This window comes from Anguilla anguilla, chromosome 17 (assembly GCF_013347855.1).
Source record: "Anguilla anguilla isolate fAngAng1 chromosome 17, fAngAng1.pri, whole genome shotgun sequence".
NCBI lineage: Eukaryota > Metazoa > Chordata > Actinopteri > Anguilliformes > Anguillidae > Anguilla > Anguilla anguilla.
The window spans coordinates 16,262,355-16,287,409 of record NC_049217.1 but is presented as its reverse complement, the minus strand read 5'-3'; the positions used below and the strand labels follow the sequence as shown (position 1 = coordinate 16,287,409).

Here is a 25,055-nt window from a genome sequence, read left to right as displayed (position 1 = left end):
CAGCAGGCAATAGTGAGAGGCGGTCAAGGAGAGAGCCTCTGTCTGTCTGTGTGTCTGTTTGTCTATCTGTCTGTGGTTCCCTCGTAGAACGCATGTGACTGATGATGACTGGTAACAGCACCAGGGAGAGTTGGTATCTGGGGTTAGTTTCATGGCTGGTCCTGGTGCTGGTGCTGGTCCCGGTGCCGGTCCCGGTCCCGGTCCCGGTCCCGGTCCCGGTCCCGGTCCCGGTCCCGGTGCCGGTGGGAGAAGCTCTAATAACGTCTTTCCTTTCCTGCTTGTTTCAGCTGCCGCTACTCCGTGGAGGAAGAAATCAGGTGATTAGCGGCTATGCTTCGCGGCGCTACGCGCTGCTGTGTGTGTTTTCATACGGGTCTGGTGAGCGTTGTGTAGAGTGCGGCTGTGTGTGTTTTCATACGGGTCTGGTGAGCGTTGTGTAGAGTGCGGCTGTGTGTGTTTTCATACGGGTCTGGTGAGCGTTGGGTAGAGTGCGGCTGTGTGTGTTTTCATACGGGTCTGGTGAGCGTTGGGTAGAGTGCGGCTGTGTGTGTTTTCATACGGGTCTGGTGAGCGTTGTGTAGAGTGCGGCTGTGTGTGTTTTCATACGGGTCTGGTGAGCGTTGGGTAGAGTGCGGCTGTGTGTGTTTTCATACGGGTCTGGTGAGCGTTGTGTAGAGTGCGGCTGTGTGTGTTTTCATACGGGTCTGGTGAGCGTTGTGTAGAGTGTGGCTGTGTGTGTTTTCATACGGGTCTGGTGAGCGTTGTGTAGAGTGCGGCTGTGTGTGTTTTCATACGGGTCTGGTGAGCGTTGGGTAGAGTGCGGCTGTGTGTGTTTTCATACGGGTCTGGTGAGCGTTGTGTAGAGTGCGGCTGTGTGTGTTTTCATACGGGTCTGGTGAGCGTTGTGTAGAGTGCAGCTGTGTGTGTTTTCATACGGGTCTGGTGAGCGTTGGGTAGAGTGCGGCTGTGTGTGTTTTCATACGGGTCTGGTGAGCGTTGTGTAGAGTGCGGCTGTGTGTGTTTTCATACGGGTCTGGTGAGCGTTGTGTAGAGTGCGGCTGTGTGTGTTTTCATACGGGTCTGGTGAGCGTTGGGTAGAGTGCGGCTGTGTGTGTTTTCATACGGGTCTGGTGAGCGTTGGGTAGAGTGCGGCTGTGTGTGTTTTCATACGGGTCTGGTGAGCGTTGGGTAGAGTGCAGCTGTGTGTGTTTTCATACGGGTCTGGTGAGCGTTGTGTAGAGTGCAGCTGTGTGTGTTTTCATACGGGTCTGGTGAGCGTTGGGTAGAGTGCGGCTGTGTGTGTTTTCATACGGGTCTGGTGAGTGTTGTGTAGAGTGCGGCTGTGTGTGTTTTCATACGGGTCTGGTGAGCGTTGGGTAGAGTGCGGCTGTGTGTGTTTTCATACGGGTCTGGTGAGCATTGTGTAGAGTGCGGCTGTGTGTGTTTTCATACGAGTCTGGTGAGCATTGTGTAGAGTGCGGCTGTGTGTGTTTTCATACGGGTCTGGTGAGCGTTGTGTAGAGTGCGGCTGTGTGTGTTTTCATACGGGTCTGGTGAGCGTTGGGTAGAGTGCAGCTGTGTGTGTTTTCATACGGGTCTGGTGAACGTTGTGTAGAGTGCGGCTGTGTGTGTTTTCATACGGGTCTGGTGAGCGTTGTGTAGAGTGCGGCTGTGTGTGTTTTCATACGGGTCTGGTGAGCGTTGTGTAGAGTGCGGCTGTGTGTGTTTTCATACGGGTCTGGTGAGCGTTGTGTAGAGTGCGGCTGTGTGTGTTTTCATACGAGTCTGGTGAGCATTGTGTAGAGTGCGGCTGTGTGTGTTTTCATACGGGTCTGGTGAGCGTTGTGTAGAGTGCGGCTGTGTGTGTTTTCATACGGGTCTGGTGAGCGTTGTGTAGAGTGCGGCTGTGTGTGTTTTCATACGGGTCTGGTGAGCGTTGGGTAGAGTGCGGCTGTGTGTGTTTTCATACGGGTCTGGTGAGCGTTGTGTAGAGTGCAGCTGTGTGTGTTTTCATACGGGTCTGGTGAGCGTTGGGTAGAGTGCGGCTGTGTGTTTTCATACGGGTCTGGTGAGTGTTGTGTAGAGTGCGGCTGTGTGTGTTTTCATACGGGTCTGGTGAGCGTTGGGTAGAGTGCGGCTGTGTGTGTTTTCATACGGGTCTGGTGAGCGTTGTGTAGAGTGCGGCTGTGTGTGTTTTCATACGGGTCTGGTGAGCGTTGTGTAGAGTGCGGCTGTGTGTGTTTTCATACGGGTCTGGTGAGCGTTGTGTAGAGTGCGGCTGTGTGTGTTTTCATACGGGTCTGGTGAGCGTTGTGTAGAGTGCGGCTGTGTGTGTTTTCATACGGGTCTGGTGAGCGTTGTGTAGAGTGCGGCTGTGTGTGTTTTCATACGGGTCTGGTGAGCGTTGGGTAGAGTGCGGCTGTGTGTGTTTTCATACGGGTCTGGTGAGCGTTGTGTAGAGTGCGGCTGTGTGTGTTTTCATACGGGTCTGGTGAGCGTTGTGTAGAGTGCGGCTGTGTGTGTTTTCATACGGGTCTGGTGAGCGTTGTGTAGAGTGCGGCTGTGTGTGTTTTCATACGGGTCTGGTGAGCGTTGGGTAGAGTGCGGCTGTGTGTGTTTTCATACGGGTCTGGTGAGCGTTGGGTAGAGTGCGGCTGTGTGTGTTTTAATACGGGTCTGGTGAGCGTTGGGTAGAGTGCGGCTGTGTGTGTTTTCATACGGGTCTGGTGAGCGTTGGGTAGAGTGCGGCTGTGGCTCACTGTCTCCTTGCTGCTCCTCAGAGAGCGAGGCCTCTCAGGCCACGGAGAAGAAGAGGACCGTCTATCAGATGGCTCTGAGTAAGCCACCGCACGCCGCCGCGGGGGGGGGGGGGGGGGGGGGGGGGGGTGTGTGCCGGGCATACCGTCTTGCAGGCCGGGCGGGCTGTGCTTCACCCTCTCTTTCTCTCTTTGCTCTATCTCTTTCTCGCTACTTCCCTTTCTCTTTCTCTCTGCTTCTCTTTCTGTCTTTCTCCACTCTGTCTCTCTCCTTCCCCCTTTCTTTCTCTCTTCGCTCTCTCTCTTTCTCCCTCCTCTTTCTCTCTTCGCTCTCTCTCTTTCTCCCCCCTCTTTCTCTCTCCGCTCTGTCTCTTTCTCTCTCCTTCCCCCTCTCTTTCTCTCTCTGCTCTATCTCTTTCTGTCTCTCTTCTCTTTAGCTCTGTCCTCTCGGCTTCTCTTTCTCTCTTCTTCCCCCTCTCTTTCTATCTCTGCTCTATCTCTTTCTCTTTTTCCCCTCTCGTTATCTCTTCTCCTTCTCTCTCTCTCTTTCTCTCTTCTCTTCCTCTCTCTTTCCCTCTCTCCCAGGTTCAGTATGCTTTGCTTAAATGTTTGTATAGCCAAAGCACCCTCCAAAAGTACAGGAACAGCACAGTGAAATGTGTTATTTATAATCTTTTTATTTTTGCTATGTACTTAAGACATACGATTTTGAGATCAAAATATGACTATGAGACAAAAATACAGACAAGCTTTTATTTCACAGTATTTTCATGCATATAATTAAAAAACATTTTTTTTCAGAAACAGTTGTTCTTGTGTTGAGTCCCCCCATTTTCAGCTGTGCAACAATAAGTTAACGATGACCTTAAAAGCAAATCAAAGCAATTAAGTCCAATATTTTGGTGCGTAGCCCTTAATTGCAATAACTGCATAAACTCTACGGCCAATTCACATCGCCAATCGTTTGGTATCTTCTTTGGAAATGGCCAGGCCTTCACTGCAGCTGCCTTCAGTTGATCTTTGTTTCAATGGGGTTACTGTCTTCAGTCTCCTCTTCAGTGAGCAAAGTTCCTGCTCGATTGGATTTTAATCAGGTGACTTAGCACCTAAAGTCCAACATTTTCTTCTTTTTCCCCACTGATGAATGCTTTGGTTGCATAGGCGCTGTGTTTTGGGTAATTATCTTGCTGCACGATGAAGTGCTTGCTGTCAATGAGCTTGGAGGAATTTCCTTGTGCGTAGCCAGACAAAATCTGTCTCTACGCTTCAAAATTAATTCTCCAATGCGTTAACAATAAAGACGAGGGAGCCTGTTCCAGAAGCTTCCATACATGCCCAAGCCATGACGCTACATCCTCTGTATTTCACAGATGAGGGTGGTATGCTTTGGATCATGGGCTGTTCCTTCCTTTCTCCACACTTTCAGCTTTCCATTGTTTTGGTAAATGTTTATTTTGGTCTCATCTCTCCATGAAACTGTTCCAGAACTGTTCTGGCTTGTTTTTTGTTTTTTTTGTTGTTGTTGTTGTTTTTTGGCAATTTCTAATCTGGCCTTTTCGATACTTGCTGCTGATGAGAGGTTTGCATCTTGCAGTGGAGCCAATTCTTCTCGCAATTCTGTATGGAATGGCTTGTGATATTTACACCCCTTTTGGGGGTTTCTTCATAGGTCTCTCTGTTTGTCTGAGCTGCCGTTGTCTTCTTTCGCTGACCCGTACGGTGCTTATTTCATAGTCCACCAGAGATTTCTTTATTTTTCAAGACTTGTGGTTGATATACCCAGTTTCTGTGCTATCCTTAATGAATTATGTTGTCCTTTTAGGTGACAGATCAGTTTTTTTAGCCATCGTAGTTGCTTGTAGTTGATGTGCCCAGTTTCTGTGCTATCCTTCTTAATTAATTCTGCTGTCCTTTCATTTTACAGATTAGTTGTTTTTCATCAATAGTCCTCTGATCTTCATGAGTGTGTTCGCCTCGCCATCTCCACAGATGAAAACAAAGGCTTAAACCAGACCTGGGTCAAATACGTATTTGTTTTGGAAATTGTTTTCTGTGCTCTGTTGATCTTGCCTGGTGTAATTGAGCCTGCCAATACGACCAGAAGGCGGGGTTTGCAATTTTTGAGAGTATCTCCTTGGTTCCAGTACACCAGACAAGATCAGTAAAGCTTAGAAAAGTATTTGAATCCAAAACAAATACGTATTTGACCCAGGTCTTGCATAAACTAAAACTAGACACTCACTCCTCTTTTGTGTGTGAACTATCCATGTAAAAGGAAACTACTGAGCGACAGCTAACACCTGTCAGTCATCTGTTAACCTACTTTTGCACAGCTGAAAATGGGGGACTCAACAGTAAAACAGCCGTTTCATTGAAATGGCAAAACATATATGCACAGCAAAAATAACTAATTTCACTCAACCATTCCCAATCCTTTGGAGGGCACTGTATATCTAATCACAACAAAACTCCCCTTGCTCGCCATAAAAGTATATCAGCACAGAGGCTAGACAACTGCTCCGGCCCCTGTATACATCTACTGTACTTCAAACCACATGTACTCACTACTGGAGCGATTGCTTAAGATTCAAACCTTCTCTCCTAGTGCCTGATTCATACTCTTAGGTGAGTGCTCTGTGCAGTATATTGGCAATAGACTTACAGATATCGCATTTTATAAAGCATGCTTCATTTCAAACATGCCTATGCATTTCTTTTCTGTTATTCACATCGACCTAGCCAGTCTCTTCTAGCCACCCAGGTGGATCCAATATGTTATCTTTTCCCAGTTTGGACAGAGCTGGTGTGCCTGTCTGCTGTCTATGTATGCCGGCTATAGGCATAACCTTTTCCCATTGCTCTCATGGATGGAATATGGAATTATTCAAACTTTGAGAGGCTAGCCTGATTTATAAGTTAGCATTTTACCTCTCCCATCTCAAGTCTATGGACAATTCATCAGAATGAATCAGAAGAGTTTTGATGTTTCATTCAAATTTAATTCAAAGTCTACAACCATGGAAGTATAAACAGTATGCATGTCTCATAACTGTTAACTGTATAATCAACTGCTCTAATTGATTCATGAAGTGCAGAGTCACTATGAAAACCAGCAGACCCTGTAGCTCTCCAGGACCAGGGTTGGAGACCACTGATGTAGCTATATCAGAATAATTATGTGGTGAGCCCATGGTGATTGTAGTCTCACTGTGAAATGGCATTCGGATTGGTTTTGAAATGGCTCAGGTTAATATTATACTGCACATACTGAACAAGGCAAGTGTGTAGTGTGTATACTGTAATCCAGTCAAAACGTGTCATTTGATTTTCAGTTATTACCCACTCTTCCCTTCTCTCTCTCAGATAAACTAGATGAGATTTTGGCAGCTGCTCAACAGACAATCAGCACCAACGAGGGCCCGGGTGGGTCCCGGGGCCACGGGGGAAAGAGGGAACGGACCAGGGGCTTGTATAGCAACGAGGTACCCTTTCTTCTGCCCTCTACTCCTCACCAAAAAAAAGACCTCTCCCAAAATCTCACTCTTTCTCTGACTTGAAAACTAACCAGCCGATAGTACACATTCAAGACACTTACGAAAAAGGCCTTGGTCTGTCTGTGCTTGTGTGTGGTTTTGTGTGTGTGTGTGTGTGTGTGTTTCTGCGTTTTTGTGTTTGTGTGCGTGTGCAGGGTTTTCCAGCATAGGAAATATTTTGTGCGCGCCAAAGCTGAACAAAGGGAAAACAAAAGATTTTAACTAGTTATGAAAGTATTTATTTCGTAGACAAGCATAAAGAGATAGGTTAGATAGATTGAGAGAGAGACAGAGAGAGAGAGATACACAGAGAGATAGAGAGAGAGAGAGAGTCAGAGAGAGACAGAGAGAGATACACAGAGAGATAGAGAGATAGAGAGTCAGAGAGAGACAGACAGACAGACAGACAGAGAAGCAGCAAGACAGCATGCTCATGGGCTCTGTGGGCGGGACCATCACGTGGAGGGACACTTGGCTTGTTGGCGTTGCCACCCACTAGTCAGAGCCACGAAGGTGCGTGCCAGGAGAAAGCGAAGGAAGATGAAGTCCTGCTGCGCTCTGTAACTGATAATGCCAGCGTTTATAATATCTTAATCCTCGTGATAAATTGTTTTGAGTCAGAGGTCGCGACGACTTGTTTGTACATAAACACGATTTTTGTCAGACAGGGATAGTGGAACTGTTTGATGGCAGTTATGCTTTAGGTGAGCATTATGTCACTGAAAATATGGAGTAGAAAGATATTAAGATATTATTAATATCAATGAAAGCTGAGATTCTCATCTTCACAGCCATGAAACCAAAGATGTGTTTGTTGGTCAGAATGCCTGAAAGTGATGGACAAGGCAATGCTATACTTCATCCTGGATGCCATTTTTAATCAGCTGGATCACAGCAGTGTAGTCCTGGGCGATATGACCTCAAATTGATGTCACAATACTTTTTTTCCCAAAGGACAATATTCGATATGACTCAATATTTTTTTAATGCGAACAAAATGATTGCAGACTGAGGGGGGGGGGGGGGATATATGTGTTTGCGTGCATGTGTGTGCACGTGTGTGTGTGTGCGTATGTTTGAATGTGTGGTTGTGTACGTGCATGCGCGTGTGTTTGTGTGTGCGTGCATGCGTATTTGTGTGTACGTGTGTGTGTAGGTGTATGTTTGTGTGTGTGTGTTGTATGTATGTGTATGTGTGTCTGTCTGTCTGTCTGTGTGTGTGTCTGTGTATGTGTGTCTGTCTGTCTGTCTGTGTGTGTGTCTGTGTATGTGTGTGTATGTGTGTGTGCCTGTCTGTGTGTGTGAGTCTGTGTATGTGTGTGTGTGTGCCTGTCTGTGTGTGTGCATGTGTTTGTGCCTGTCTGTGTGTGTGCGTGTGTGTGTGTGTCATATGTATGTGTGTGCATGTATGTGTGTGTGTTTGTCTATGTGTGTGTGTGTGCATGCGTGTGTGTGTGTGCCTGTCTGTGTATGTGTGTGTGCATGCGTGTATGTGTGTGTGTGTGTGTGTGTGTGTCTGTGCGTGTCTGTGCGTGTCTGTGTGTATGTGTGTGTATGCGTGTGTGTGTGTGCCTGTCTGTCTGTGTGTGTCTGTGCGTGTGTGTGTGTGTGTGCGTGTGTGTGTGTGTGTGTGAGTGTCTGTGTATGTGTGTGTGTGTGTGTGTGATTGTGTGTGTGCATGCGTGTGTGTGTGTGCCTGTCTGTGTGTGTGTGTGTGTGTGTGTGTGTGCGTGTGTGTGTGTTGTATGTATGTGTGCGTGTATGTGTGTCTGTGCGTGTGTGTGTGTGTGTGTGTGTTCATGTGTGTGTGTTGTATGTATGTGTGCGTGTATGTGTGTCTGTGCGTGTGTGTGTGTGTGTGTGTGTGTGTGTTTGTGTGTGTGCCTGTCTGTGTGTGTGTGTGTGTGTGTGTGTGTGTGTGTGTGCGTGTGTGTGTGTTGTATGTATGTGTGCGTGTATGTGTGTGTGTGCGTGTGTGTACGTGTGTGTACGTGTGTGTGTGATACAGTAAACTGGTCTACTGTGGTCTCGTTTGCAGCCCAGTTTTGAGCAGCCAGGTACAGGACCCGCATCATCAGGTTCGGGTCTGGGGTACGATCGGGGCCAATTTACATCGGGCCACGCCCCCCAGCACGGTATGATGCTGCGACAGAAATCCATCGGTGAGGCTGTCTGTGTGTCCGTCTGTCTGTCCTCCCCGTAGTACTGTAGGACTGTGCTGTACTGCTCTGTACCGTGCAGTGCTGTCTGTCTTTATGGAGTCTGTACTGTAGTGTAGCTGTGTCTGTACTGCAGGATAGCTGTGTTGGTACTGCAGTGTAGCTGTGTCTATACAACAGTGTACCTGTGTCTGTATTGCAGTGTACCTGGATCTGTACTGCAGTGGACCTTTGTCTGTTCTGCAGAGTAGCTGTGTCTGTACTGCAGTGTACCTGTGTCTGTAATGCAGTATACCTGTGTCTGTACTGCAGAGTAGCAGTGTCTATACTGCAGTGTATCTGAGTCAGTACTGCAGTATAAAGGGGCAAAAAGTAGTTAAAGTAACCATAAATCTAATCTCTATTGATAACGCGGATTACGCGATTCTCTATAGCGAAGGAGTGTTTCGCTGAGACTCAAAGAAGCTGTTTTTGCGGGACATAATGATCTGATTTGCCTCAAACTTTTGGAGGAGATGTGCAACGAGACAAAAAAGTTATTGGCCATTATGTCAGGTCATCAGAGGTGATCAATTTAGCTCCACCCATTCAATCCCCACATAGGAATAGATGGAAATGTTTACTCTGATATAAGTCGTTATTGGAACGCAATTGATTTCTCGTGCTGTCGCTGATGCTTAATACGTACCATAATAACCCCATACAATGTAGTCTGAAGACATTCACGGATTTACCTTTACAATCCCTGTAAGCGTACTTTGTTGTTCTACTTTTTATTTTAAAAAAAACGATTTTTTAAAAGTTTAATCCCCCTAACATGACGTGAAGGAAAAAAGCAGTGTGTTTGGATAACAGCTACCTGCCGATGGATAATTCAGATCCCTGGCACACTTTTTAATCGAGGAAACCTCATGAAAACATGTCGAGACCAACGATCAGTTTAACGGGAAGCTTTCTGTCCCGGCCTGGTGCCCATCGCCCGTCCCTGAGGCACGCAGACAGACTGCGATACAGACTTAGGGGGCGAGAGAAAGAGACGAGCAGGCAGGAGGAGTCGCGTATGGACACAGTCTGTTAGACGCCGCGACTTAAAGACACGGACAGACAGACAGACAGACGCCAAGCCGACCTTCACCGTTGGCATGTGCACGTTCCTCCTCAGAACCGCCATCTGGGAGTCAGCTGTGCTTTGCATCATCTTGTTTTGCTTTTGTTTCCGTCGAGGTTTGAAATGTTTCCGCGAGGGCTTTCTGCACTCTGTCTGTGCCCCTGTCTCCTCCGTCCCGTCCCCTAAGTGACCCTCTCTTTCTCCCTCCCTCCCTCCCTCCCTCCCTTCGACCCGGATTCAGGGGTGCCCGAGGAGGAGAAGCAGTACCTCCACCCTCCCTCCATGAAGTTCTCCCGCAGCCTGTCCGTCCCCGGGCCCGACGAAATCCCCCCGCCCCCCACCACCGCCCCGCCGGACCCGCCTTTCTCCGTGGGCCCGCCCACCAGCTGGAGGTCCCGGCAGTCCCAGCAGCCCTCGGTGTCGGTGTCCCAGTCGGGCTCCGCCCACTACCAGCCGTACTCCCAAGCGGCGCACTTCCCCCAGGGCGGGCGGGAGCGGGAGCGGGGCGGAGCCCCGGACCACCCACCCGCGTTCCCCCACGCGTCCCAGCCGAGCCGGGCCGCCGCCTCCCGGAAGGGCGGGGCTTACATGGGGGAGCCGGCGAGCGGGGGCAAGGCGGCGGGTTTGAGGCGGGGCTACAGCACCGCCGTGCCCCCCTCCGGCATGGCCGGCGCCGGCCAGCAGCAGCAGAGCCAGAACCAGAACCAGGGCCCCCAGCAACAGGCGCCCCGGCCCGATCGCTCCGGCGGGGGCGGGGGCGCCTCCAAGGGAGGGGGCCGGAGGGCCAAGGGCCCCCTCGTCAAGCAGTCCAAGATTGAGGACGGGGTGCGCATGGGCCAGGCGGGACACGGAAAGGCCCCCGTGGAGAAGAGCTCCATCCCCATCCCCACCATCATCGTCAAGGCGCCCTCCACCAGCAGCAGCGGCCACAGCAGCCAGGGCAGCAGCATGGAGGCGGAGCCGACCCCTGACCCCGACTCCAAGCCACCGCCCGGCGCTCCCTCTGGCCAGCCCATCTCCGCCCCGCCCTCCGTCCCCGCGCCCCCGCCCCCCACCGTCCCCCCGCCGGCGCCCCCGTCGCTCCCCGCCCTGCGCGCCCAGGAGAGCCTGGACTTCACCAGCCAGTTCGGGGCCGCCATCGTCGGGGCCGCCCGCAGGGACAGGGAGCGCTTCCACGAGGCCCGCAGGAAGAGCGCCTCCTTCTTCCTGTCCGCCGAGGAGGACACGGGGACGGGGGGCGGGGGCGGGGGTGGGCGGGGCCTCTCCCAGCCCGGCTCCCAGCCGGGCGGCCCCTCCCCCAGGCTGCGCCCCTCCAAATCCATCGACGAGGGCATGTTCTCCGGGGACACCTTCATCCACCACACCCGGAGCATGCCCCCCGCTTTCGGGCTGCCCGAGTACTCGTCCCCGGCCCCCCCCGGCGGGGGCGACTACCAGCCCAAGTCGGTGCCGGCCGACTTCTACGGGGCGGGCAAGCAGCAGCAGCAGCAGCAGCAGCCCCTGCCGACCACCACCTTCATCCACCCGCTGACGGGGAAGGTCCTGGACCCCTCGTCGCCCCTGGGCCTGGCCCTCGCCGCCAGAGAGCGTGCCCTGAAGGACGACGGACGGGCGCGGAGGGAGAGGGCAGGGGAACACCACTTTGGCCGCCAGCTCTCCTCCGCCGCCCCCTCGTCTCTTCTGCAGCACCTCCCGTCCTCCGCCCTGTCCTCCTCCGGCTCCTCCTCCTCCTACCTGGTCACCTCCTCCTCCCTGGCCGCCACCACCTCCACGCTGGGCCGCCCGCCGTCCCCCCGGGCCTTCGGGAGGGGGGGGCCCGCGGCCGGGTGGGCCGAGGAAGGGGGGGAGAGGGACAGGGAGCGGGAGAGGGAGAGGGAGAGCGGAGGAGGGGGAAGTGGAGGAGGGGCCCGGGAGGGGCTGAGGGTGCGGTTTTCGGAAGACCAAACGGTCCACACTCACCATTACCAGCCTTACCAGCCGAGCTACAGGGACAGGGAGAGAGAGAGGGAGAGGGAAAGAGAGAGAGAGAGCGATAGGGAGAGAGAGAGGGAGAGGGATGGGTACGGGCGGAAGCCGGAGCAGGCGCCCCCTACCCAGCAGGCCCCTCAGCCCCATCCCCAGCAGCCGGCCCCCCGTCGGCCATCTTTCCTGAGGATGGAGAGCGAGGCCGGGCGGTACGTGCTCTCTCTCACCCCGCCGTCGCCCCCCCCAGTCACGCCGGGGCCTATGGTCCTGCCCCCCCCGGCCCCGTCGGTCGACGCCGACGACGAGTTCATCTACGCCGAGCCCTTGCCCCCGCCCCTGGAGTTCGCCAACAGCTTCGACCGAGGCTTGGGATCCGCGTCCGGGTACCCTCAGCAAGGAGGTATGATGGCCAACAGCCTGCACCGCCAACCCCACCCCCCCCCCTCCGCCCCCTCCACCCCCCCCTCCGCCCCCCCAAAAAGAGCCTTTCATAGGCGGGTACCCCCACCACACCCCCCTCCCCTCTCCGCAGGCCGGGGACTCCACCGCGTCTAGCCTGACCTCCTACGATAGCGAGGTGGCCAACCTCACCCAGTCGGCCCCTTCCCCGTCCTCCACCTCCCCGAACCCTTTGCCCCCGCCCTCCCCCTCCATGCTCCAGCCCGCTCTGTCGGGGCTGCCCCCCCCTCCCTCCGTCTCCCCCCCTCCGCCCCCCACCTCCTACCACCGGCCCTTTGGCCTGTCCCACTCCCACCACCTCTACAACAGCACCCACCACCACACGGGCCGGTCCTCCCCCACGCCTCCCCCCATGTCCTCCGCCCCCCACCCAGCGCCGCCCCCCTCGTTCCGCGGCACTGTTAGCTCCGCCCCCTCCGGAGCTAGCTCCGCCCACGCCGCGGCCTCGCACGCGCACCACAGAGGCCTGACCGCCACTGTCACCTTCGCGGCCACCACCTCCGCCACCGCCGCCACCACCACCACCACCACCACCGCGCACCCCGCCCGCGCGGGCCCCGCCACCACGGCCGCCGGCGGGCCCGGCCGAAGGGCCGGTCGCCCCCCTGCCTCCGCCAAGAGCGGAGAGTCCCAGGAGACCGTGGTGGATTCTGGGATAGAGGAGCTGGACAGCCGCAGCAGCAGCGACCACCATTTGGACAGCATCTTGGGGGCGGTGGGGGTCAGGGCAGGGGAGAGGGGGGAGAGGCTGGAGCGGGGCGAGAGGGGGGAGAGAGGTGGCGGGGTGGCGGAGGGAGAGAGGGGGAGGGACCTGTTGGATTCGTACATGACTTACCTGGACGGGCAAACCTTTGAAATGCACAACCCCAAAACGACCACCTCCACCTACCCTAAGTCGCAGAGGTCGCGAGAGGGAGGGGGGGGGGCAGTGGCGGAGCTGCGGAGGCAAGTCAGCACGGCCCCCCCGCCCTACCGCTCCCAGAGACGGAGGGCGGAGGAGGACGAGGAGGAGGAAGAGGAAGAGGAGGAGGAAGAGGAGAGAGAGGAGGACGAAGAGGAGAATGGACAGCGGGGATACGGCATGGGAGAGACACAGAGCTTGGGGCGCCCGACGTCCCTCTATTTTGAGAGGCCCCGCACCCCGGAGATGAAGTCTCTCTGGGGGAGCGAGGGCGCTGGGGCGGGGCAGGTGGCGGTGGAGGCCGGCAGCCAGGTGGGTGGCGTGTATTTGGAAGGGCGCAAGCTGCACCCCCCCATCTCTGGCATGAAGGCCAGCATCATCAGCGAGCTGAACTCCAAGCTGCAGGAGATGGGGGATAAAGGAATAGAGGGATGGGGGGGCCAGCGCTCTCTGAGCAGGCACAGGTGAGACTTACAGGGGGCGGGGCCAGGGGGCGGGACCGGGGGCGGGACCGGGGGCGGGGCCGGGGGCGGGGCCGGGGGCAGCTCAGCAGTGCCAGTCAGTGGCCGGTTGTGGTGTTTTCCAAACATAGGGCACATTTTACAAATAACGCATAGTCACTCCTGCTTTCTGTCGCGGTTGCAATGCATCTTGGGTACCGTGAAGAGTCTGCAAAGCTGCAAGCTCTTCATTAGCTTCCATAGATAAAATTCCTAATAATATCGTAATATAAATAAGAACATGCATATTTTATTCACATTCATATTTGTTTGCTCGTTATGTGAAAACAATGTATGAATCACTACAGATGCGACCCAATACGGGAATACTAGGCGCGCTTTGTTTTAAAATGCTCATGAGACACGCAAGTTTTATTCAGCAATTATGCCAGGGTTGCAGTTGCAGAAGGAGGCAATATTCATGAATATTAATATCGTAACACAGTTATCAGTGCAGGTAAATTCAGCTGGCTGTCACTGAATATCACGAAGGCTCCTCTGTTGGATGTCTTGCTAAAGCCAGCAGAGTTATTAAGAGCAGGGAGGAGCGGAGAAGGGCGCAGGCTATCTTTGGAACTAGCCTGCGTTGCACGCTAAGCGTTGCCTCAGTAGCAGGGTTAATATGATAGGAATGAGACCACAGACAAACACATTTTACAAGACAGGGAAGCTTGCCCTCAGCCGAGCTATGCTGTGAAGCCGTGCTAGTAAGCCTGCAATGCGTAAAACTTTGGAGCTCCCCACGAAGGTTAGTGAGGAATATAAGACTTTTGAAAGCAAGATAAAACTTTGCAGAGGGTGCTGGAGCCCATCCCATTGGTTGAGAGGCAGGAATACACCCTGGACAGGCTGCCAATCTGTCGCAGGGCACAGACACCATTCATTCACACACTCATACCTATGGGCAATTTAAGAGTCTCCAATTAGCCTATCTGTCTTTGGATTGTGGGAGGAACTCGGAGTACCGGGAGGAAACCCAAGCAGACACGGGGAGAACATACAAACTCCACACATAAAGGCCCCAAGCCGAATTCGAATGTAGCCTAAAGTTAAAGTTGAGTTAAATATATTTACGAAGATCCGGTCTGAGGTGAACAAGTCCAATCAGTTGGTTAAATAATAGTCTACTGACAACAGGCTAACAACCCCGTTAGGTTAAATCCCGCAGGGAGGGTGTCTGCACTTTTGCCTGGCTGGCAATCCCAGCAAGCTAGCATGTTAATCAAAGCTATGTGATCTGTAAGTCACTAAAAGACCGTTAACGATTACATACATTTGGATTCCTTGACGTAGACACACAATATAGTGGTCGAAAAAACGTCTGGTAAAAAAAAAGCTAACTAGGTAAATAATGTGCAGTTAATGTTGTTAACTTGGTAAGACCGCTACATATAAAGCTAAGCAGAAATCAATTGTTTATCATATCACTAAATAGCCAGCAGGCTTCAACGTGCTTGATTCCACATTTTAATCATTTTAATTGGCTAACTTTAGCTTATGGCTTGTTATGTTTTGGTAACGTTACTGCTCCAGTAGTCCATGGCCTAGGTGTTATATGAGCTTAGTTCTAACATATCATGTCGACCATTCTTCACAACTAACGGCTGTCGTTTCTAAGAAAGATGTTGTATCAGCCAAGAGATCACTGCACTGGCATAGCTAACTAGCTAACATGCAATAGTTACAACCATACTAAAAAGTATTGCACACTGGTAATGTCAATAATGACCCGGCACAACCAGTTAGCTGAGTAATGTAGAAAAAACGGCCCATTTACAGTGAACTAGTAGCCTGGGGCTACCACTAATGTCAAGCCCTGTAATGTTAGTGTGCTTCTGATATGCTACGGCTATACTTCTAGCTAGGCATTCCATGAGGCAAGATTGTACTGTAAGCTACTTAATTGTACGACCTGGAGACTTTCAAAGTTAGCAGTGATACAATGCGCCTACGTTCTTAGCCACTCAGTTAGTAAATGTGTGTAGGAAAGAAGCAAACTTGTAACGATCATAGACTGTAAGAAACATGGACAAAGTGATTGTGACATCATTCATTGAGTTTCCATGGGCTTGCGAGAAGTGTTTTGAAACCACGTAAGTGCAGTCTTTGTGCCACTATGTTCAACAAACGAGGCTGCTCGGTAGAGAAAAGGCATGAACCCCGGGCTGGGTCCAGGCTTAGTGTGATTGACCATCTGGGGCCATTAAGCGTGGGAGATGTGCAGTGATGCAAACTGTCCCGCATTGGTCCACAAAATATTAAAATGTTTACCAAATGACGCAATAAATTGACCCACGGGGAGACATTAGACAAAGAAAAAGCACCTATGACGACCGTGTGTTCTTGCGGGAAAAAATTATTGACTTTGTATTTTGACTGTATCGGTACTGTCACAACAAATTTGTCATTACGTCACCCGGATCATTTTTGCAGCCCGGATCAAATTTGTTGTGACAGTACCATTCAATTATACATTGAAACTCCTATGCTGGAGCCAACCACACTGACACCAGTGAGCAACACCTCTGAACAAGACCAGGAAGTGAGCTTCAAAAACTTCCGCTTGGCCGCAATTCACCTTGAGCTTAATGATGAAATGCAATATGTTAAATCCCAGAAGAAATTCACTTCACTGAGTCAGTTCTGACCAATGACATTCTGAGGCACTGAGGTATCGTTATAGACAACTCATAGACAGACCTCCATGGGATTTGTCCTAACACCCTTTATTAGCTTCCTTTCCTTGCTCCTAGATCCACCTATTGGAGGACGCAAGGAAAGGATGCGAAGACAGAGGAATCAGGGAAATGTGTATTAGGCCAATTGAAATCCTTTCTCTATCAAGCATCAGTTTGCAGCCACATCAAAGACTTAGCTGGTGGGGAAAGGTGGATCCACAGGTTGATCATTTATACATCAAGCGTTACAAAAAATGCTTGGACTTGTTCCCTTTCTCAAGCATCCCTCAGGAGCCTCCTAGCTTCTTGCTCCTTGCTCCTTTAAGGAGCATTTAATGGGTTGGAATGCCCTTGAAGATGGCGGACCTCATTCGATTTCCGGGTCAGGCAAGGACCGAGCAGACAAGCACGGTGGATAATATGAGTGATTGGAATGGGCCCTATGCTTCCTGGATCCTTGTAGTAATTATGAGGAAGTATCAACTGGAGAGTACAGATACTGGAGAGTATCAACCAATCACTGTGGCCATTGATCGTCCATAACTGGTGGAGCTCCACTGTTTTCTATGACTAAGGTGACATCATGGCTGCCTTATACCTATCATATTATCCCTGCTCAGTAGATCGCACATTATCAAGCTAGCTGCAAACCTGCAATGCCCTCCATAATGTTTGGGACAAATAAATGACATTTTCTTGATTTGGCTCTGTGCTTCACAAATTATATCTGTAATGTTTCACATGTGGTTGAAGTGCACATTTTATTAAAGGGTATCTCTAAACATTTTGGTTTCATGATGTAGAAATTATGGCACTTTTTATACAATCCCCCTCCCCCCATTTCAGGGCACCATAATATTTGAGATATATTAATGTAATGTAATGTTAACCAAAGTAGCCATGTTTAGTACTTTGTTGCAAATCCTTTGCATCCAATGACTTCTTGAGGTCTGTGACACATAGACATGACCAGGTGCTGAGTATCTTCTGTAGTGAATCAATCAAATTATTTTAGTGATGCTCTACCAGGCCTGTACTGAAGCCATCTTCAGCTCCTGCTTGTTTCACGGGCTGGTTGTCTTTAAATGTTCTCTTCAGCATATGAAACGCATGCTCAGTTGGGTTCAGATCAGGTGGCTGACATGGCCAGTCAAGAAATTTCCCGTTTTTGGCTTTGAAAAACTCTTTTGTTGCTGTAATAGTATGTTTGGATTGTTGTCTTGCTGTAGGATGAAACTCGATCCAATGAGTTTGGAGGAAATTGCTGGAACCTGAGCAGATAAGCCGTTTCTATACACTTCAGAATTAATTCTGCTGCTGCTATCAGCAGTTACATCATCAATGAAGACAAGTGAGCCAGCACCTGTGACAGGCATACATACACCCAAACCCTAACACCCCCATCACCATGTTTCACAGATGGGGGGAGGTGCTTTGGATCTTGGGCAGTTCCCTTTAGCTTCCACACATTGCTTGCCATCACTCTGATAGTGAATATTGGTCTCATCTGTCCACAAGACCTTTTTCCAGAACTCTGCTGGCTCTTCTAGATACTTTTAAACAAACTGTAACCTGGCCGTCCTGGTTTTGTAGATAACTAGAGGTTTGCATCTTGCAGTGTAGCCTCTGCAGTTCTGTTTGTGAAGTCTTCTGTGGACAGTAGTCACTGACACATCCACACTTGACTCCCGAAGAGTGTTTTTGATCTGTTGGACAATTACTCAAATGTACAAGGCAAAATGAATAAAAAAATATGTCCCAAACATTATGGCAGGCACTGTACAACAAAGCTACAAGCCAGCTAGCTCGCTTTCCTACCTGTGAGATGAAGCTCATGGTATATAGATTTTTTTAAATTTAACTGTGGAAATATCACCAGAAACAGTAGCAGTGTGTAGCGGGCTTGCAAATGGGCCAGAGTTTGGTGGAAAACATAAAAGGTGCACCTAAGCAACACACCTTAACTCTGCCCAGTCATGCATAGTCAATAAGAATGCAAGCTGCAGGACAGCATCCCTGCTACAAAATCATATTGTGAACAACACCGTATTCACGAACTACGGAAATGCTTGCGCAAGAATTGCATGAAATATGAAAACCAAGTGAATTTTGACTAAAACTAGAATTTGTAAAGATTTAAGAGGCACAGTCACTAATTAACAAACAAAGTGCGTTTTATATTTAAATTTGGACTGGATGATTAAGAATGTTCCCTACAAACATTTGGACAGTAGGAATGGAGGTTTCAGCGTTAGAAGAAGGGAGTGACCGATCTCTTTCAACTTATAAAAGTGACTCTTATATAAGCCTGTTAATTGCCCAACTGTAAAAGTATATAGAACTGAGTTTCCTTTGTGTCTTTCTGTGTTTATACTATGGCTGGCTGTGTGTTCTGCAGTGTGTGTGTGTGTGTGTGTGTGTGTGTGTGTGTTTGTGTCTGTGTGTGTGTGTACTTCAACTGCATGCATTAATGTGTTACAGGATGTGTTTCCCCGTATGTACAAATGCATGCTTGTGTTCATGTGTTGTTTGTACAACTTGCTTTTTAAAATGTATGTGCTATATGGATTGCTGTTTTGTGGTTGTGCATGAATAACTGGTTTTGCCATTATGTGTATGTTTGTGTGAGTGTGCGTGCGTGAGTGTGTCTGCATGTGTGCGAGAGAGTGTGTGTGTGTGTGTGTGTAAGTCTGTGTAAGTGTCTGTATTTTGTGCAGTGCTCTGAGCAGTTGTGCATTGTGTGTGTGCATCCTCTCTCTTGCTATAGTGTGGTATTCTCTGTACTGTACACTTGTCAGGTTTCTGTCCTCAGTTTGTGTGCATTTCTTCCTGCTCAAATTGTTTACTTGTCTATGTATAATTACAAAATGTCATGTGCAGTATTTTCTGGTTGGGCAGGAAGCAGATTTGGTCTGTATTTGATTATGTATAGTGGTGGTGTGTCTGTCTGTCTCTGTCTGTTTGTCTGTCTGTCTGTCTGTGTGTTTAAAACTCTTCCTCTCTTTCTTTGTCCACTTCTGTTTATACCTACTGTCTTTCCTTCACAAGACACAGGTAATTAATGTGTTCTCTCACTCACCGACTATCTATCCATGGAGAATGCTGTAGCTTGCAGATAGCTATCAAAACCCCCCTTCCTCTTTCCCACCATCTCTCCCTCTCTCTTCCCTCCTCCCTTTCTCTCTCTCTATCCTTCCTTCTCCCAGGTTTTCGGAAGACTCCAGTTCTGCACTGAGCCCCCCCATGGCCCGCTCCCCCTCTCCGTCCCCTATGCACCCCCCCCGGCCGGGCCCGTCCCCCACCCCCTCCTCACAGCCTTCCCACTACCAGAGCTGGTCCCGCTCTCCCTCCCCGCAGCCCACTGCTGGGTCCTCCCAGGCCGCTCCGGGCCACTCCCCCCTGTCCCCCTCCTACTCCCCGTACCCCACCTCGCCCAAACACCGGCCCGTGTACCGCACCAAAGCCCTGGAGTTCCAGTTCATCCCCAGCCGAAAATCCGACCCCCAGCTCCACTCCAGCTACCTGCAGCGGCGTCGCGCCCCCAGTCCCCTCATCTCGCCCTCCGATAGGCCCAAACTGGGCCCACCCCGCCCCTCTTCCCTCCCCACCCTCCCCACGACCCCCCTCTACAGCAGCCTTTACGAGCTCAGGGGCTCCGTGACCCCGCCTTCCCCGGCTAACCCCCTGGGGGACCCCTACTTCTCCCCATCCCCCCCTCTGTTCGCCCCGTCCGGGGCTCCGCCCCCCCCAAACTCCGCCCTGGTGGTCTCCCGCTCCCTGTCCCCGACCCACTTTCTGTCGGGAGCTTCCTCTCCCCCGCTGCACCCCTTGCCCCCTCCAACCTGTCTCAGCTACCCCCACTTGCCGCCCCCTTCCCCTTCAAAACCATTCGCCTCTAAGCCCCTCCCATTCTGGACCAAGAACGACGTGGCTGATTGGCTGAGCTACCTGAACCTTGGCGAACACAGGGACAAGTTCCTGGACAACGAGATTGACGGGACGCACCTGCCCTCCCTCACCAAGGAGGACTACCTGGACCTGGGAGTGACCCGTGTGGGACACCGCATGAACATAGAGCGAGCGCTGAAGAGACTGATGGACAGGTGAGAGGAGAACGAGGGAGCGGGGGAGGAGAGCGCACTGCATCTGTGTCAAACATAACGTCTTCGTCAATTAACTAAGTAAGAGGTGGACATATTTACAGGAAAGAGGGAGAGTAGGGATGGTTTGGGATGAGAGAGGGAAGAGAAAGGAGCAGAGATGAGGACAAAGAGTGAGGGAACAAATCGGATTGATTGAGGGAGTGACTAAAAGAGTGATAAAGGGAAATTAGAGGGAAGTTAAACCATGCATACTCTCTCTCCCTTTCTTTATACTGTATAAAAATGAGGCCTACAGTACTTCTACTTCTCTCTCTCTCTCTCGCAAGTCCAGTTGTAATGTTCTCTTTCTTTGTGGTCTCTCTCTCTCTTTTCAGACTTTCGAACCCTTTCCCACCTTCCTCACTCTCACCCCGGAATGGACGGACCGATAGAAGAAGGGATGAGGGGTCAAGAAGCTGAGAGGAGTGTGGGGGAGAGAGAGGAGCGGCGTGTGTACGGACAGCCATGGAGAGGGAGATCACAAACGCTGCTGTCAGTGCTGGATTCGCAAAACGGCTGAACGAAGGAGAGGATCACTGAGGGCTGGGACAAACACGAGGGAAGATGAATGGGAAGAGGGGTGGAACGGCGAAAGGATGGAAGACAAAGACACACAGACAGACCCGCTCCTATAAGACACACAGACAGACCCACTCCTATAAGACACACAGACAGACACTCCCATAGGACACTGGCAATTCGCTCCCATAAGACACAAAGACACACTCCCGTAAGACACACAGACAGACCCACTCCTATAAGACACACAGATACTGACACACTCATACGAGACATACAGACAGATACACTCCTATAAGACACACTGACAGACCCACTCCTATAAGACACACAGACAGACCCACTCCTATAAGACACACAGACACACTCCTATAAAACACACAGACAGACACACTCCCATAAGATTCATATACAGACACTTCAATATTACCCCGACAAACACGCTCCAATATTACACACAAACACACTCCTATGTGACACACAGACAGACACATTGGGCAGTCTCATAGGATACAAGGACCGGCACACTCCCACAAGACAGACACAGAAACGAACAAATGCCAGGACTGCTACATTAACACAAACAAAACCGCAGAGTTTTGAGAACGCTCTGAATTTGCACCAAAAAGTCTAACAGCGTAGATGTGAGATTCCTAAGTTTTTTAGACTGACGTTCCGCTTGAAAAACGACAGAACAGAGAACGAGCGATAAAGAACAGGGAGAGGGATACACTTCTTTTCCTCTCTCTCTTTCTCTCTCTCTCTGTTTTGTGGGTCTTTTGGGCCGACGGCGCTGTTGCAGTGTGGAAGAGGCTTCGTGTTTGTGGTGTTTTTGTAGTATGGTAGGAGAGTCCCCAGCTCTGTGTTCTTAGTGGTCAAGGCCTGTTGGGTCAGGACGTTCCTCACTGTTACGTGCTGGGATGTTGTGAGTAGCAAAGTGTTCAGACCCGACAACGAGGGTAATACTGATGTGTGTGCACATACGCACGGATGCACACACACACGCACACACACACATGAACACGCACACGCATGCACACACACGTGCTCGTACACACACACACACGCACGCGCGTACACAGACGCACATATACGCACGCACACACACATACACACACACATGCGCGCACGCACACAGACACACACACCGGCAGACACGCACATGTGCGTGCACACACATGCAAACACACGTGCTCCCACACACACATGCACGCGCATACATAGATGCACGCACACACACACACACACACACACACACACACATACTCAAACACACACACATGCACGCACGCGCACAGACACACACACAGGCACAAGTGCGTACACACACATGCATACACACACACACACACACACAGATGCACACACGCACGCACGTACATACACATGCATGCACACACGCGTATTGCTCTTTGTTTTTGTCTCAGAAACGATGGGAAATAACAAGCATATGGTTCTGAGGCGAAACTGATGAAAAACAGGCGACCGAGGCTTGGAAGTATGCAAAACTACAGCACTCCTCGTGTGATACGATTTTTACTAGAGACTTCCAAAGCACTGAAGCAAACTGCAACAGGAACGACGACAAAGAACGATTCCCGAACAAACTACTTTCGGAGAGAAGGCAGGGGTGGGGTGTGGCGGCCATCGCTGAAAAACCTCTTTCCTCTCACCCCGTCCCCAAGATAACTTTCTACTCAAGGATGCAACGAAAAGATGAACGAACAGAATATGCAGACGGACGAAAGAGAGGATATATACACTGACATCTGTTTTAATATGACGATTGTTCTTACAACAATTTTTAAAACTTTAAAATGGGTCTGGAGTCCTGCTATTTATGTATTCCGAAATTATTGTTATTATTGTTGTTATTATCATCATCATCACTGTTGTTGTCATTATTAATGCGTGCTGCAGTACCCCCACTGTGCCTGTGCAGAACAAGAGGGCGCTCTTGTACTGCATTACACCTTTAGTGGCACGAGCTGCCCTTCCTCGTCTGAAAACCTGCGTACGGAGGGAGAGTCTCTTCTTCCTCGCCGAGGCGGCAAACAAATGCTTTTCAGTTGATGTTCAAAGAGACGGGCGACAGCACAAAACACGACGGCCGGCTCACGGCGTCGTTCTCGGTTTACTAAATACGAACGAAACGCCAAAACGCGAGGGTGGCTGTTCGCCCCGTGTGAATCCGCCCCTCTCTCTCCCTCTCTCTCCTCGTGCAGTGTGAATCCGCCCCTCTCTCTCTCTCTCTCTCCTCGTGCAGTGTGAATCCGCCCCTCTCTCTCCCTCTCTCTCCTCGTGCAGTGTGAATCCGCCCCTCTCTCTCTCTCTCTCTCCTCGTGCAGTGTGAATCCGCCCCTCTCTCTCTCTCTCTCCTCGTGCAGTGTGAATCCGCCCCTCTCTCTCTCTCTCTCCTCGTGCAGTGTGAATCCGCCCCTCTCTCTCTCTCTCTCCTCGTGCAGTGTGAAACACCGCCTCGGAGACACGCCGGCTAAAAACCCAGAGGAACGAGGCGGCAGAAAAATAGATGATCTGATCGTTGACGTTTTACACAAATAACGATCAGGCAACCAAATGTTTGAACAGTGATGGAGTGGTTTGCGCAGTGCTGTGCATGTGAAAAATAGCCACTAGTACAATCAAGCAAGGCCATAACTTCTCTCTTTTCTCTCTTTACCTCTCTCTCTCTCTCTCTATCTCCCTCTTCTTTTTTGTTTTCTCTTCCTCTCTGTCTCTGTCTCTTACACACTGTTTCAGAAATTAAAAAGGGCTCTTCTGTTTCTCTCTCTCTCTCCCCCTCCCTCTCTCTTTCTCGATAAATACTTCTGTCTATATTTTTTGTGTAATGTGTCTCCCACCTCCCCTCTTAATCCTGTACATACACACACACACACACACAGCACCTGCATAGAGATTTACTGTGCTGCACTAGGGAGTTGTAGTTTCTCCTCTCTCTTTTTCTCTCAATTTCTCCTCGTTTGAAATGGGAGATGTGTGGTGTCTGTTTAGTAAAATGTCCTGCCCCCCCCCCCCCAACCCCTCCACATACTTATTCCTTTTAAGATAATATTATAGTTATCACTATAATATATTAAATTCTCACTATAATACTTTCAATATGAAAATACATGCTAATAAGCATACTCGTGATGATGATAACAATGATAACGGAAATAACGATAATCATAAGGTTAGAGATGTAAAAAAAAAAAAAGAAAAAGAAATGAAAATTTCCAAGTTCTACCGAATCGCTGTCTTCCAGCTACTGTTTAACATGAGGAAAGGGTAGATTATGTTTCTTATTAACCGAAATGCTTTCTACACACCCAGCTCTATTCCCTCCTGTTAATTAGGCTACGTTAGCTCGTTGTGCTGCCTTCTGTTTTTAGTTCTACAGCGTTTGCGGAACATTCAGCTTCCTACCTTCTCTTCTAGCCTATAGTCTTAGACAAGTATTGACACCCTTAAGGAAAATAAATAACATTTGATCATAGACTATATTTTGCTACAAATATTTATGCCGAGAAATATTCAGATATTATTTTCCCTGTAGTTTCCCATCGCGTCCATCACGAACGAGGCGACGGGACCGAAAAAGTCGTCTGAACTCGGTGGCCTGGCGTCTTTAGCTAACGTCCGTTGGTCAGTGTTGCGGTGACGAACCAGGTGTAGCTTACACGTGTCTTTTCTTTTTTCTTTTTTTTTTAAAGAAATAACTAGATAAAGTCTTTATTGGATGAGAAATTGCCATGAATATTCGCTTTTTGTAAGAGAAAACTTTGTGAAGGGATTAACCAGGGAGTATAGAAAGCATTACTATTCCTTTTAAAGAATATTTTAAACTTGTAAAGAAATACACAAAATATAAACAGATGAAAGGTTATTTACAGACTATATGTATATGTGATACACATATACGCATATTCATATTCGTACATATATGAATTACAAATGTTTTAAGAGATGATAAATAATGAAATATTAGACTTATAATAAAGATGCTGAAATAAAACACATTCTGAATAACCTGTAGTGTTTTCGTCTTCCTTTTCTGTCACTTACTGAACGAAAATAATGATTGATTGTAAAGCTCCAGTTTTTTTTTTTTTTGTATTTTCAGCCCTTCAAAAATGTGGAAAAATAGTTTTGTGTGAAAAGCACATTTTGCATTTGCCTCATGCGATTCAGAAAGGGTTAGTTTAGGCACCGTTTGAGGATCTGCGTGCTTAATAACGACAGACGTTTGGTTTTGAGGGCAGGTTTGGGGTCACCGTACGGGTGAATCCTGCAGCTTGCCCAGCGCCTGTCGCGGGCGGTGCTAATGTGTAACAG

General features: G+C 50.0%; 1 protein-coding gene across 1 annotated transcript in view; it reads left to right on the top strand.

The window, feature by feature from the left end:
- Window positions 1-21,813, top strand: part of shank1 (SH3 and multiple ankyrin repeat domains 1) — a 106,519-nt gene extending 84,706 nt beyond the window's left edge. Inside the window, 9 exon segments of the mRNA XM_035398841.1 lie at window positions 288-317; window positions 2,781-2,837; window positions 6,120-6,238; window positions 8,328-8,451; window positions 9,798-11,959; window positions 11,961-13,345; window positions 19,108-19,113; window positions 19,266-20,162; window positions 20,537-21,813. Of these exon segments, the coding sequence (XP_035254732.1) occupies window positions 288-317; window positions 2,781-2,837; window positions 6,120-6,238; window positions 8,328-8,451; window positions 9,798-11,959; window positions 11,961-13,345; window positions 19,108-19,113; window positions 19,266-20,162; window positions 20,537-20,621 (4,865 nt within the window). The 3' untranslated portion in view covers window positions 20,622-21,813.
- The last annotated feature ends 3,242 nt before the right edge of the window (window positions 21,814-25,055 follow it).